General features: G+C 36.0%; 1 protein-coding gene across 3 annotated transcripts in view; it reads left to right on the forward strand.

The window, feature by feature from the left end:
* Positions 1-15,812, forward strand: part of Cnot4 (CCR4-NOT transcription complex subunit 4) — a 73,216-nt gene extending 57,404 nt beyond the window's left edge. For all 3 annotated transcript variants that reach the window (XM_081759350.1, XM_081759351.1, XM_081759352.1), the window contains 4 exons: positions 4,158-4,622; positions 5,471-5,782; positions 7,204-7,473; positions 14,083-15,812. In XM_081759350.1, coding sequence (XP_081615476.1) covers positions 4,158-4,622; positions 5,471-5,782; positions 7,204-7,473; positions 14,083-14,090 — 1,055 coding nt within the window. In that variant the 3' untranslated portion in view covers positions 14,091-15,812. The remainder of the gene's footprint in view (positions 1-4,157; positions 4,623-5,470; positions 5,783-7,203; positions 7,474-14,082) is intronic.
* The last annotated feature ends 756 nt before the right edge of the window (positions 15,813-16,568 follow it).

Here is a 16,568-nt window from a genome sequence, read left to right on the forward strand (position 1 = left end):
AAAAAAAAAAAGAAAAGAAAAGAAAAAAAATATATATATATATATTTGCCTTCACTGTCATAGCGCTGTAGGTGATTGGAAAAAACTGCATATCGTGTCCACTTTTGAACCTTTCGTGAGAGCATGTGTAACTCATTTAGATTTAATTTTACATACGTTCAGATCTTGCTCAAAATTTTATCAACGGTACGCTTCTCAATCCACTCAACATCCATCGTTTCTCGTTCTCCAACAGATGTTCCAACACGGCACGTGACATATTTTTCCGCACACTGACAGGCTGGCTTGACCGTTCCCTGTCACTGGTTGTTTGGCGTCATCGCTGAGAAGCTGCTATCTATCTTACGACAGCTTGATATGGCAGAGAATTATTCCGTAACGATTCTACCGATTCCTGGTGACACTCATCCGCATTTCTCCCCCGGAGAACGGCTACTTTGATTCATTATCACTGTTCCTGTCTGGTAGCTTCCATTTCACACCACGTCTTGACACTCAGCTGTTTTCCTAGCTTCCCGTGCTCATTCAGTGCAACACAGAGCCATCTGTTAACCAGAGGGTAAGTTACTGGTGTCAGGCTTCCTTCCGCAATACGGGTTTTCCGTTCGCATTTGCATTTCGTTAAAAATTACTGGATTGCCATGACGTATTTTGAGGGTAAACTCATATCGCAATGAGATGAGTTTTTGTAATACGTGCATAAATACATGTGTGTGTCACAGGTTTATTTGGGTTTTCTTTCACGATTCCTACCAACAAAATATCCGTTATGAATACTCTTTCAGTCGTATATAACATATTTTTAATGCATTCTTCGATTGTTGAAATATTACTAAGTTGTCATGACTTACTCCCCAACTCACGTAGTTTAATTTCTCGCGTGTCCATTACTGGTGCATTTGCAAACCTCTGGAAAATAAAGTAATATCTAATTTCCAGTTCATAGCTAACTTCGCCCAGGAATCGTGCGAAAGAGGAAACAAGTTATCAAACGAGCTAACTTTCATTGTGTTAACGATACAACCTAACAAGTTATTGTGTAAAAAGTACAAAAAAAAAAAAAAAATCTTTCGTTAATTGCCTTAATATTGAGTTGATCACACCTGCAGTTTAAATGATTAGGTAGAACCTCACGAAGTAGCTCTTAAACCACTAAATTATGTAGAGTATACAGAATGTGAAAGCAATCACTTAAATATATTTTACACCCGGTAGGTAAGTGCTAATGATTCCAACATGCGCACCTGGAACGTCCCGAACAAGTTATACAGAGGTTCGCAGAATATACAGTACTAATTTTAATAGCACGTATAACCACCCCAAGCGGCCACACAAGCAGATGTTCGGGCAGATAGACTGTCGTATAGATGCTGAACGTGTATGAGACATGATATCCCACTTCTCTGTAGGTTGACGTAACTGGATAGCTGAATGATGGTCGTTGTTGAAGTCAGTCTGGCGGTGAAGCATTGTCCTTTTATGTTCTACACTTGCTTGATTTGACTTAAGATCCGGAAACATAATAGAGGAGGGAAGAGGGAGAAAGGTTGTGCAGGCAATGAATCGTGCTGGGTTATCCTTGTGGTGTGGGAGTGCAAGTTGTTACACTGATAGATGGGATACTGCAAAGCTTTCTGAGGTCGGAGGACAGGATTGGCGTCATGAATGTACGACGCACTAGTAATACTTCCACTACAGCGATATATATCAGAAAGCTAGGAATAGGTCGTTGTATGGTAAGTGCGAGCACTGCTGAATTATTCGTACGTCTGCAGAGCACAGTGTTGAAACTCGTGAGGTCAATAATTGAGAGCGAGCCCGTGTAAGCACTAGCCTTCTAATAAGTAAAGGGTCCAAATGGATGAATCGAGTTGCGGGATAAGACTTAATGCGCCTGATAGAGGATATAGAAATATGTATATGTGCAAATTTGTAGCATTTGAGCGCCATAAGAAACGGAGGGGAGGGGGTCAAGGTTGGTGGGAGAAGGGCTATGCTATGTTATAGAAATACATCAATTAAACTGTTGAATCGCGAAAATAGCTAAAGATTGACAACGCAAATGGTGATAGTTTCACATATTGGCAAAACAAGAAGCGGCAGAGTAGATTACAAACCTCCGCCGCCATCTTGAAATCCGCCATTTTGAAATTGTGATATTTTTTGAAATGGAAAGATAGCCATGTGATATATCAATTAGGGTCAACATGTTCTCAGAAAGTCAATTAAAAACTTCGGTGATCGTTATCTGTACTTATCTGGAAGATTTAAGATCATCTTTATAGTTATTTACGAAATCTAGGAGACTTGATACTCACTCGTATGTTGGAAGTTTGGATTATCACGAAAACACATGTAAATTACATATCTACAAGCCAAGAAAATTAACAGTGAAATTTGATACCAAACAGTGAAATTTGATAATAATAATAATGTAATAATATACAACTTGGATATCAAAATTCACTGTTAGTTCTCTTGGCTTGTAAATATGTTTAACTTACATGTGTTTTCGTGATAATCCAGACTTTCAACATACGAGTAGCAATCTCCTAGCTTTTCGAAAATAGCGATAAAGATTATCCTAAATCTTTCAATTAAGTACAGATAACGATCACCAAAGTTCTTAATTGACTTTCTGAGAATATGCTCTCCCTAATTGATATATCACATGACTACATTTCCATTTCAAAACATATCACAGATTTCAAAATGGTGAATTTCAAGATGGCGGAGATTCGTGATCTACTTTGCCCCTTGTTTTACCAATATGTGAAACTACCACCGTTTGCGTTGTCTATCTTTAACTATTTCCACGATTCAACAGTTAATTTGATGTATTTCAATAATCACCAACTTTGACCGTCCTCCCCTCCGTTACTTATGGCGCTCAGCCGCTTGAACTTTGCACATATACATATTTTCACATCCTTGATCAGGTACATTAAGTCTCATCCTGCAACTCGATTCATCCATTTCGACCCTTTATTTGTAAGTAGAAAGCGAGCCAGAGCCGTAGTCCGAATGACACGAATCCATTGAAATTTTGTGAGCGCGAGATTGTGCTGGCACGAGCCTTATTGAAGATATCTAATCCGAGCTCGATTGAGTGTAAGAATGAGCAAGCGCGAGTCTAATTAAAATCAGTGAATCTAACACCCATTGAATATGAATCAGTCCACGCGAGCCCGAGTGAGACCCAATTGCAAAGCTGCGTACACTTACACGTCTTTCACTTTCTCTGAGACAGAAAAGACTCGTTGTTGAAAGCTCTGTCCCCAATTCACCTCACCACTGCGGTCCCTTCTGACACCACCGAAGTTGTTCTTGGTGATGATATCAGAAGTAATCGAGTGAGAGAAACGCGAGGACTCAGATCGCATTGGCAGCCTGAATAATTCTTCTATAGGACCCTATTGTTTCCCATTGTGTACACCATCGGTGACACTGATAGACAGTAATTCAGAGAAACTATACAATCTGCTTTCTGTACTACCACACTCGAATTTGTAATTGAACAGTAGGCGTTTCCAGGTGTCGTTTTGACATGGAACACACAATCGTGTGGCCTGCATAGATCAAATTCACACACACTACTATAAATGAAATGAAATCTTTGAGTTTTACGGCCCACGGTTATGCCGGTTAGGCTAAAGGAGACGGTGATAATGAGAGATGAGTGAAATGGTGGAATGAAGAAAGTGGGAGGAAACGGGAGTACTCCGAGAAAACCCACGAGCACGGTGTTTGTCCACCACAAAGTTCACTTGGCGGGGGCTGGGATCGAACCCGGGACCCCAAGCACCAGAGGTGAACGCTCTACCACTGAGCCACCGTGCCCCCACACACTACTATACTCGTCGTGTTGTCTACTACTAACAGCATGCCCTCTACATAAACACATTTTGTTGTAAATTCCACTTGAATCGGACATTGTATTTTAAATTTGTTCCCACTTGTGGCAATTATACCTAGGTATTGGGTATATATATTATTAAGGTATGATGATGATATATGTGTGTGTGTGAGAGAGAGAGAGAGAGAGAGAGAATGAGAAAAAACAGGTATTTGTTACGTGTTGCATATGTGTGTGTGAGAGAAAATTTCTGTATTTTAAAATATGTCTATTATAGCATAATTTCTTTCTTTCTTTCCAGAATGGTTAAATAATGGTCTGAACACTCCTCATATGCCCGACATGCTCCCTGTCCACAGCACAACAGACTGGCAAGCAGCATTCGGTTTTAATGCTGCTGGTTCGCATGATGCCATGTTGCCATCGTCAGGTCGCGTGGACGACGACCTCGGTTTCGATCCCTTTCACGAAACGCAAAAAGCCTTAGCGGAGATGATGGAGAACGAAATTCAGCTCCAACAACAGCAACACCCCGGCTTGGCTTCGAAATCTCAGCAGTTTCATCATCTCCTTTCTCAGCAGCCAAGGCCACCAACGTCAGTGGCAATGGCCAGACTCTTCGATGGACTCACTACAAACCCCATTCCAAATCCAATCCGTGCACAGAATTTGCCTCCTCGAAGTCGATTACCTCCACCTGGGTTTTCCGCTCCTAATCATATGAATGCTTTTGGTTTGGGCATTCCTAGGCCACCGTCAAATACAGGTAACTATGACTATCTTACCTTCAACAAAAATGTCGAATTTTGCTTTTTCAATCTCGTTAATATGTGTAGTTTATAAATAAAATATATTCCATAAATTCCAGATTCAGTGCTAATAAAATAATGTTGCCCTAAAATCTTTTATAAAGTGTATACTCCATTGTTCTAATATTTTTTTTCTGAAAGACCAGATTTTCATCTCTTACACGAGGGGTCCCTTGTTCGTTCGCAGAACTCGAGAATTTCCGGTGAACAACATATCGTATCCGTAGGGTTTACTCGAGGTTCTCTTATTCCCTTTCACCAGTTCTTCCATAGTTGCTCTTGTTCAATAAGTAACATAAAGAGCATTACACTAATGATTTTTTTTTTCATCAATAGACTTTGTCAAGGGGAAACGTATTAAACTAAAATACACGAAGATAAAGTAAAATAATGAAGTAAATGCAGGCTGCTCAAGATCGCATGGTAATAGTAGTTTTGAAAACCAAACCTACTAAATAGATTCCTTCCTTGCCCAATGTATTAATTTTCTCATTTTAATCATTTTCTTGGTAAATGAATTATTTGGAACAACCAATAATGTCTGTGTTTTAGAGAATATTATGGTTAAAAATATTGTTATAACTTGTAATTCTTGGTACATATGCTATAAATCATTGTTCGTTTTCTATCCTTTTCACTTGTTCACAGATTTCAAAGTTGGTCAGATTAATTTAATAATTTTATGATTTGAAGGTTCGATAATGTCTGTCGTGAGTTTCCACTTCTTTATCATTCACAGATTTTTATTCTCGTACGAAGTGTGTAGATGTAAGATCTATATTCAGTATTGCTTTGTTTTTTCCAGGTAGCAAAATTCTTCCATTTATGGGCCTGGGAGCAGTTCCTCACAATCATCTGGCGAATGGTCCTTCCCCTACACCAGCTCCTCCTGGTCATAATTCTGGGCTTTGTGCGAGCCACGTGCCAGGGTTCACAGCGAATGGTCCGTCGAAGCCAGATGCCAAACCCGATGTGTTCAATATGAAAGAGTGGCAGGAAAGTCTGCGGACTCTTATTCCTAATCTCGGCGTTTCTTTCAGTGGAGTTACCGTCAATAACTTCACCGCCTCACAAAATAATCCACCTCAGATGCTTCCACAGAATGACTCTCAAAAAGGTAAAAAGAATCCCTTTTTGTGAATATTAATATTCTTGCTTTCAGTTAACAGCACTTTGAAGAGAATTAAAGCAGAAAATATCAATTTGTAACTTTGAATGGAACCTTTTTTCTAAATGTTTTTATTTTTTTATTTTTAAGAAGTGAAGAGATGACAATGTGAGTTCTTGTGAAGAAATTGTGTATTACGTAGCATCGTATAGTTGGTCGAGAGTATTGTTAAACATAGTTGAATCATTAAGAATAAATCAGACATTGTACGAGTAGAGAGAGAAATGAGAATTTGGTGGAAACCTCTTTTAATTTTTCTCATCAGTGTTGTCTCTCTGGAATGATGGCCACAGAGTTCGGCCTTTGGTTTCAAAATTATGTCGTGGAAAACAGGTCATAGTTGTTGCTTTCAACAGAATGAATCGTGGTTTGAGTTTCACTTCTTCAAAATGACAAGACCATCTGTCAAATAAAATAATAATAATAGTAATAATATAATATAAGAATGGTAATTTCGAGTAGTCAAGTGCCTAGAACTCTTAATTTTTGTGCGCGTGGTTCCAGTTTCCATCTACAATAAAGTGACTGACTCAGGTTCTACTAGATATAAGTCTACGTTCCATGTAGCCTCTTTTGCTGAAAAGGGTCATTACATTCGAAATAAAAATTTCATTGTTTAAGCTTTCAACATTTCTTTAGGGTTTTCAGGTTATATGTCGTCCCTGAGGAAGCTGGTAATAAGATCAGCGAAACAATCGTCTGTTAAGAATTAAACGCATGACATATAACGTGAAAATCTTAGAACTGTCGAAATTAACAATGCAACGGATAATAAAATTTTCTCACGTAACACTGACAAGTCATCGTCTACAGGCATAAGAAATCCAAAATTCATCTCCGAAGAAGGAATACTAAGTCTGACAATGAGATCATTCTATACAGTGATTTTAAGTTTACGAGTCCAAAAATGAAGTAAAATAAATAAAAATAAAAAACAGCGGCATTTAATATATTCAACTCTTCATACTTCAGTCAGTGTTATTAAATAATAATAATTATTATTATTATTATCTGCAAGTTGTGAGCATTGTGGGGTTTGTACTTTTATAAAATATCGTAACTGAGTTGCCGTTAAGCATTTGTCTTAATAGCATACTTATTTTGTTGTATCGAGCCATTTTAAGCATGTATTGAAACGTTTAGTATAATATTGAACAGATAGAATTTTGTTGCGTAGAGCTATTTGAAGGCGTTAGTTTGTATTATTTTTGTGAGAAAATTGTCGTAGTCTTATCCTTCTAATTCCACACTGTCATCTGTTAGGCGAGAAACTGGAATGGTTGCTATATATTAAATATTAATTTTGTTCTGTATGAAATTATGTAAGATGTGTAGATTTTTTTAAAATTTAAGTATTATTTTATTTATAGGGTGGCGAACTTCACCCACAGACTGGACCACATTGGATCCGGCAATCGTATCGTCGGGTCCCATGACAGACGTTCGCTCCGATTCCCCTCCTCACTGGATGAAATCGTTGGAGTCGCTGGCCGATTCCACTGCTCCTATGTATCCTAACTTGATTCCTTTCAATGATTTCGGACTCGTTGGACATTCATGGCCTCCAGCCGGTGCTACCCCACCCCCTGGTTTCAATACGCTCCGCCCACTTAAACCAGCAGAGCCACAGAAGATTGAAAGTAAGTAAATACGTATGTATATCATATGTATACATTTAAATGGATTAATACGTATTTAGAAAAAAAAATAGTTTATGGGAAATAGTACTATGACGTCCCCACTTATAGAAATCACACATTACAAAGAGCTAGTCAAAATGTTCAACAAAAACTGCGAAAACTGCCATATCTTGCGATGGTTCGTACCGGTGATCATAACACCGAGCATGATCGAGGGAGGCGAGGTGGAACATTGTAAATAAACAACCTCAGTTTGTTCGGATGGAAATGAAACATCCTCAGTAAATGAAGTATTATGTTCAAGATATAATTTTTCTGTATGTATATATTTTCGAAAGAGATTTTTTTTTGTTTGTTTGTTTGTTTGTATAAGCGGAAACTCCTGTTATTGTCTGCATAACTGCAAAACTATATTGTGGATCGCGTTATTTTTATATGGTGACAAGTCATCACTTACAGCCTTAAGAAATTCAAAATCAAATTCTGAAGAGGAGTATCTTAGATATCTGTAAAATTCTGTTGTGGAAGTATAGTAATATGCTTCTGGCCAATAGAGTTGCAAGGACATGCACTGAAATGATTGTATGTGACAACACTTGGGAGTTCAACAGAACAAGCAAAGATTAGTATCGTGAGAAGCCACCATGGATATCGAATAACTTGAGGTGATATGGGAGGCAAAGAGGAGGAAAGTCGCGTTTGTTCTTCGTGAGATATCACAAGCCTCGCGGATGCGTTTCCGAAATCCCTCGATGGTATCCATGAAAAGGGAATCTTGAGTGCAAAGCAGTATGCAGTCATGAAAAAACTTATTCAGCAGGCGAAAGGTTAGGTGAATACACTAGTCAAGAAACCTATGGAATATGACCTTCTGTGGAACCATAACAGGCTGCATCACCTCAGCAATATAAAAGTGGCTGATCAGCATCTTGTTAATGCGTGTTAAATATAATCCTAAACATTTTTGTACCCTGTATTATCTTAACCTTCGTGGTGATGCAGAATATCCTATCATTCCAAACTGTACGTCGGTTACTACGTTGGAAAATGAAAGAAATTTCAGTTTTTACACAAGTTGATATTTGATGCACTACAAAATCTAAATCCGGTGTTGTAGAAGGATGCATGAGTGACTTCACTTGCAATGAATGCATTAATCAACTCATAACGGGACAATTGCTGTTCTATGACTCTTCGATTACAGGACTCTCACTGTAACTACGTACAAATATGATTCATACATTTGATCTCTTTGTAGTGTTCCTTTTATTAAAACATCAGGTAATATCAGCGGCAAAATATTCAATAATGTCGATTTTTTCTTCTCAACTTTACTCCAAATATCTACATTAAACTTGAATATACTGTTATAGTGAATTTCTGGAATACTTTTCATCTGTTTTGCTCAGTGGTAGAGCGTTCACCTCTGATGCGTGGGGTCTCGGATTCAATCCCAGCTCCCGGCAAATGAACTTTGTGGTGGACAAACACCGTATGCGTGGGTTTTCTCAGAGTTCTTCCACTTTCTTCCTTTCACCATTTCATTCATTTATCATCACCGTCTCCTTTAGCCTAACCAGCATAAACGTGGGACGTAAAACTTAAGATTTCATTTTATTTTTTCATCTGTTTTGTTGTTAGTGTTGTTATGTAATAATCGGAAAATTGGAAATAGATTTAGTTTAAGGGACATTTAAAAAATATTTCTGGTACTTTTATTTTGCGTGGTTTGCAAACATGTAAATGATATCGTTCGAAGGTCCACTTAATCACGATTCGAAAGAGAAATACTTTTTGTTAACCTGTAAAAAGCTTTAAACTCTCCAGTTAAATAGCTAAAAGAACTCTGAACTAACAGGCCGTTTTTAAGCTAAGCGTATCAGATTTGACAACTGTTATTATATGGAGTGATCAACTGAAATCGATATTTAACTACCCTTTTTCGCAATGTAAAGGTATGCGTGATGAGTGTATCACAACATTCGTTCTTCAGAAGTCACTAAGCGTTCAAACCTTCGTCCCGTTCTGTGACGAACCTATGGATGCGTCCATTTAAAAATTGGAAGTTTGACATTTGAACCATTGATGGACTCCTGTACTCATCATCTGAAACTTCTGAATTTTAAACTCCTTCTTTAGAGGATCAAAGATGTAGATGATCACGGGTGTATGGAAGGTGATGCTGCAATGTTTCCTCATTGAATCTTCTTTGCAAGTTATGAACATATATGCAGTATAGGAACGAGCATTATCATGCAAGACAACTATTATTTCAGAAGTTAATAAAAATAAACGTTTTTTTTTTTTTTTTTAATGGATGTATAAATGCAGTTCCAGATATATACAGATATATATACAGGGTGTCTATCGGTCACGAAAAAGTCACGAAATCAGAAAACGGTCATGAAAGTCACGACAAAGTCACGAAATTTAGCGTTTGACCGATTTTTTCTGTGCAAATGTAAGTACAGATTGGAAAATTTTGTTCTATAAAACGTCAAAATTCACCACCTAAAATGTCTATTGTCGGCTTTAAACGCTACCAAATCGCAAGCAAAGTACGTTTCTATCTCATGGATGAAAATTCGGCCTAATTCGCACCCGAATTCGCTATTGAAAATGTTAGGAAATTTTATGATTTGGTAAAGAAAAAGTCACGAAATTTCATTTTGGAATTTTAGTGTAGACACCCTGATATATCCAAGCATGATTGGTCCATGGCAATGAAAAACTAGGCTAACCATGACTTCCCCAGCAGATTCTTATGACTTGAATTTCGTCTAGCGTGAGAACGAGGGGACATCCAGTGCATTCCGGAAGATTTCGAACTTGGTTCAAAATGATAGCGGTTAGCGCGACAAATGTTCAAGGTAACACGCCATACACCTGCGACACCATCACCATTTGTTCGCTTCGACACACGCCTCCTTTCTACCCCGCCTGACTAATAACGGCCAAGCACAATAAACATCCTTAGCATTATTGCCTCACACATCTTTAATGTATTGGAAATGCGTTTCCATTAATTTGGTTACCATTTGTGTGTGTGTATATATATATATATATGCATGTATACTAGAGGACTGAAATAGAGATTTCAAGATGTGTTTATTGCATTCATGTAATATTTTATTTAAAAAATATTAGTGTTTGTCCGGATATACATGCACACCGTTGACTTCGAATTAACTGTATCGAAGAGGCGGTAGGTTTTCTAGGAATTTTTGGTGCATATCCTAAGAATGTCGAATGTATAGTTTTCAGGTTTTATGAGATGAAGAGGAGATCACAGATGCCGTTTTTAAGTCCAATCTCATCCCCATTGACATGGGGTTGAGAGGGAATGAATAATAAAAGGTACAAAATGACCGAGATTAGTGTTTTTTGGGGTCGCTAAGCTGATTGGTGACGTCCCAATGATATCTAAACTCAAGTACAGTCAAGAATGTGCATTCAGTTGACCCGAAAATTACCAGAGGCAACGCCAAATGCGTTGTTGGTCTTTATTTATTCTACTCAATTCTTTATTTTCAAACATTATGCATAAACTCTGTCCTTCCCTTGCGAAACGGCCATATCTGCTAGTGATAAATAAAGTACTCACAGATACACAAGATTCGGATCCATTATGGGGCGTTTACACTTGGTCGATTTAGTCGCACGACTAAATCGACTCGCTGCATTTGCCACTAAATCGAAGCAACTAGGCCGAATCAGATCAATGGATGTGTTCAATTATTTCAACCACAGAAAATAGAACGTCTTTCAATTCAGTTGCCAGTCGATTAGTCGCTTTCGATCAACAGGCGATTAAGTTGAATTCCCGTTTACACGGTCGATTAAGTTGAAAGTGACGTCAATTCAACTGAATCGAACGCAAATCGACTAAGTGTAAACGCCCCATTACCCAAGAATTTAATAAAATGTTTATTTACAGTCCCTAATGTAGAAAAGAAAAAAGTGTTTATAGCAGTTTCCGTACAAATAATTAAAAAATAACTGTTCTTTCCTCCTCTACCCAAACTGTGTAGAATCGCTCTTCTGTTCAAGTAGTACTTGATCTAATGCCTTCAGGAAGAAAATGTCTTTGAACGTGCTTTAAAAAAAAATACAAGTTAGCATCGGCTGATTCTGTAATTAAATCTTTTCTATGTTTTTCATTCACTGTTCATTAGGTTTCGTTCATGTATTCGAATACTGCGATGCACATGTTCGTTCAGTGGTGTGCGCAGAATTTCCTCAAGAAGTAGAAGCTCGAGAACTCAGTCTCATACTTTTTTTGTGACAAGCGCGATTTCAATTTAGTTACATGATATTGGATCTCAATTAGGAAGCATAATTACATATTCCTATAGCCAAAATTATAAAACTCATGAAGAATTTTAAAACAGTTGTTTATGAGAACTTTTAAGTAATTTCTTGAATTTACCATATTTTTTTTTTCTCTCTCTTTTTAATTATTTCATTCTTTAATCACAGCGGTAACATGTATAATTTCGCACCCGTGTGTGTGTTACACCTTTTTGATGCATGTTCTACGTAGAAATCATTTCTTCTACGCGTAATATAAGTATGTACATCTTTATTGAATTCGAATTCTTCACCAAGTTTGTAGTGGTAAAATATCAAAATCTTTAAAACAGTTGTCGGCAGGAAGTTCTTTAATTTTTTCGATATAAAATCCTAGCCAATTAAAAAAAAGTTAAAAAATAATGTCACTCTTACTAATATTACTCCAAAATATACCTTATTTTAATACCACATGAAAGGTAGTGTGATATAAGGCTTTAGGTCTTGGTAGATTTGTATTTTCCGTGATATTTCTTAATGTATAGCAAAGGGACTTTAGAAGCAAGGGTATTTGTTTCTTCCACGTGATGTTACAGTCAGTTGTTACTGCTAAGAATGAACTGTGTTTTAAATAGATTATCTTTTTGGTATTGAAACAGAGATCAAGAGTGATTGAAATGTTCCTGCAGTGATTAAAACAATGGCATATGACTTACTGATATTTATTTAATATTAGATTGTTATTTTTGAACCACGTCGACACTTCTTCTAATGTTTGTTTACTAATTTCCGCCACCAAATTCTGGTTTTCTTCCGTAACCAGAATACTTGTCTGCGTATAGTACTGTTTCAAATTGTATACCCTGATAGTCGGTTCTTGTTCATTTACATACAAAAGGAACAGCACAGATTCCAACACCGAACCTTGTGGTACGCCATGAATAATGCGTCTTTCACCTGATAAAGATCGCTGAAATTGTTTTTTGATTGCAGATCTCAACAACTTGCGTACGATTTTAGAGATATGATTTGAATCAACAATATGTCTTGGCCCTTATACCATATACTTCAAAATTTTTAAGCAATAATTCGTGATTTACCATATTGGTTGATTTATATAAATAAAATGAATGTAACGATGTTTGGTAGCTAACTCCTCCTAGACTACTTCACCGATTTTGGTGATTGTTGGTACATGAGTCGACCCTGATCTAACTTAAGTTTTTATCACATTTTCGGCAAATAAGAACAGAAGGGGTGAGGAAGTAATGTGTAAAAATAATCGAAAACTACAGGTTTTAGTGTTTAGTCCAGTTTTCGGGGCCGCTGGTGTAAATAGTGGCTTTAAGTACAAGTTAAATCACCTCGATAGGGACTTGAAGGAGCTGGGTCGCTGATGTAAATAGTAATACTCTCAATGCCGTTTAGTTCCAAGTTGAGTATCCATCGGCATGAGAGTGAGAAAGGGTGAAAAGAAAAACATGTCCGAAATCGATATTATCTGTTGTTTTCCATAAACCTATCATTCCTGTGCGATGAACGTTCATTTCAGCTAGTACTTGATACAAATGAAGAGACAGAAAAGTATTAATTTTTTGAGTCATAATTATGATTCTCGTTACCGTGTTCAAAAATTACTTCTACAGTAAATGATATATTCACACATTTTACTTTCTGTAAGCTACTGAAATACTCCATAACCATGCAATAATCATCTATCTGTAGAAATATGCTCGGGCTATGTGTAAGAATGAATAGTTACTTGGTTTCTAGAGATTGGTTTCCACAAATACATGTTTTACTTTGACAGTTTCAATCTTTATGACTTAAAATATATTTTCTAGTACATGTATTTTTTAATGCTTCGTGTTGGCTACAAATTAGTTCAAGAACTAGTCTGGAAATTATGTGGATTGGAAAAGGATCAAGAATTATATATATACGCATATGTAGAATAATAAGACACACACATATATATTGTTTAGCTGATAACGCGTTTTTTCTGCATACATGATAAAAAGTTTCGTACCAAGTAGATGTGCATTAAGCGAAAGATTTCAGACTTCGGGAACGTTCTGTAATAAAGCCATATTGTTGTAAGATTCTATACGTGGGTATCTTATTAACATTATGTTAGTAGAAGCAGCAACAAAAGATATTGAACAGTAAACGTTGGTATCATAAGTCGTAAGTTTCTGTGGTAGATAACTTGATCGATTGCATATAGAAAATGCTGTCAAGAACACTTTCAATTTTACACTTGTTAAATTTGTTTCATTTTGGGTTAATGATTTCCTTTATCGTTTTCTTCTTTTTCAGACTTGTAACAATTGTCACCAATGAAGATGAACGACTGAAGCTCAAGTTGATGAATAAAGATTTAAAGAAAGTATTTTTTTCGTAGTTAACTTGCAGGTCTCTCAGACGTAATACATAATTCAAATATCTTGTCTGGTTGTATTCAATTCCCCCATTTCACCTTTGCAACATTATTCAATTCTGGTTTTTGTTCTTGTTACTTAGACGGCATGTTTTGAGTTTTTTTTTTTTTTAAATAAATATATATATATATAAAGAGAAAAACTGTAAGATATTTAAAAAGAAGTAACTCTTATGGAAGAGAAAATGAAAAATAAAGTATTGTGATTGCTTTGAGTTGGTGTTAAAACGAACATGTATTTATTTGTTAAATGTGCAAAGCAAGCGCGCTGTTTATGCGTAATTCTAAGTAACAAGCCTTCTGATACAACTTCCATGAAACATCAAGCTTACAAACACAAGGTTTATGTTCTATGTCATATACGTATATAAATCCATGTAATATTATTAATAATAGTAATATGTATATTGGTGCTGGTGTGTCTTCGTTCAAGTACGCTGATAAAAAGAGTTATTATTATTTTTTTTAATGAAGTTTTGGTATAGCTGTCAACCAAAAGAGAAGAAAAGATAGGTAGATATATATGTATATGTTCTTTCGAGCAGAAAGTATAAAAATCTTAACGAGAAATTAACAAAAACGCGCGTTGAATATTGTACCCAGATAATAATACAAGATTCAAGTGTATTGTTCATTTTTGTGCATGATACAATTATTAAATTATTTTGATATATATAGTATATATAAAGCTGTTGTTGTGTTTCGCGTTATTTTCTTTTTTTCTTTCTTTCGGGAGCTATTGCACATAGTTATTTAATTTGGCATACTGACAATTGTTCTTGTTTTATTTATTATTTGTGAATATCTAATGATGTTTCATGGAAGTGTATAGATTTGGTAGCATTATCTCTCTATAGCACCAACCTAGGTAATCCGTTGTGTAGTAGAATTCCTGTAAATGGATTACTATTCCTATTAATACAGTAATATTATATAGTTTTAACAAAGGAAACCCAAAATATAATAATAATAATTTCATAGTGAATCTGAAAGACCTGCTTGAGAAAAGTATATATACAAAAAGAAAAGCAAATGATTTTTAATTACTACTTCCCTTGAAGAAGTATATGATGAAGTGGCATAGAAAAATTATAATAATTTGGGGATTTTGCTTCTGTCAGTTTCAACTAATGTTACTTATATTTTTCTCAATATTTGTGGTTCTGTGGCATGGTTTTCTTGAAGAAAGTGTTGCGAGAGAAAGACGAAAGTAAAGCAAAGTGTGAAAAATTAAGAAAAGATGCAAATCTATGTGGCTCAGAGGACAGTATTTTTCCTTCTAACTGGACCACTGATGCCTTACATGGACAGGTTTACATGTCGAATTATTTAACAATAGAGAAGATCTTTCAGCTTTAAGAACAGATAAAAGATATTTATGTCGAAAGTAAATAAATATATAATTATATATATTATATGGGTGGGCATTTTTCTTTCAGAACTAGAGAAACAAAACGTTTGCTAAAAGAAAAAGTTGAAATGGAAAGATGTTGTTATTATATAATCCCAACACATGCAGTAAACAAATCTCTTCTGCTATGTAAGATCTTAATATATATATATATATATAAAAAGAAGAGTCGTTTCATCGACTTTGACAATTTATTTTGCCTTGGAGTACATGAGTTCGATACTTCTCTGTGACGATCTTGTAACTTTTTTTTAGGGTTTGCAAACCGTCACAGAATCTGGGTGGGATTTATTTTCTGACTATTTCGTGAGAAGAAGCGATCAGGAGTTGTTATAAGAATAAATAACAACTCCTGTTGAATAAACGTAAATATATATATATATATTTAAAGGTTGTACAATTTATGAGTATTTAATTAATTAATTGAAAAGACTGCGAATGAATTGTAACGGAAACTGTATATTTGTACTCCTAAGGCTCATTAAAAGGACCCTTCTACAGACTTTTGAGGTTGAGTCTCGGAGGAGCTGTTTCTTGGTTGTTGTTTTCCATTCTGGCGATTCACTCCGCTTCCTTGGCGAACTGTCCACTTCCCTAATAAAACAACAGTTGAAAGCAACCAAAACTGTTTTCATTTTATAAATAAACATGTTTATTGTTAATACCTTGCCCTTAAAACTGAAATAACACAAAGTATATGGCTCAGTTTGCTGCCACTGGTAGTAGTGGCCATGTAATAGTTTTTGTGTTCAAAAACTGAAAACTTCGCTGAAACTCTGGTGTTTTCATACGGCGTGTGTCCGGAAACTAATGATACAAAGGCCGAAGAGAGAAGTGTTTTCAGAACTTTTCTTTTGAAAACAATATCTGGACTACTAAGTCATCACTCTAGCACAAGTAACTAACTTCAAGAGTAATGTATTGGAATTAGTTACTTCTTCCAGAACGATGACT

Source organism: Thermobia domestica, chromosome 5 (assembly GCF_964235325.1).
Source record: "Thermobia domestica chromosome 5, izTheDome1.hap1.1, whole genome shotgun sequence".
Taxonomy (NCBI): Eukaryota; Metazoa; Arthropoda; class Insecta; order Zygentoma; family Lepismatidae; genus Thermobia; species Thermobia domestica.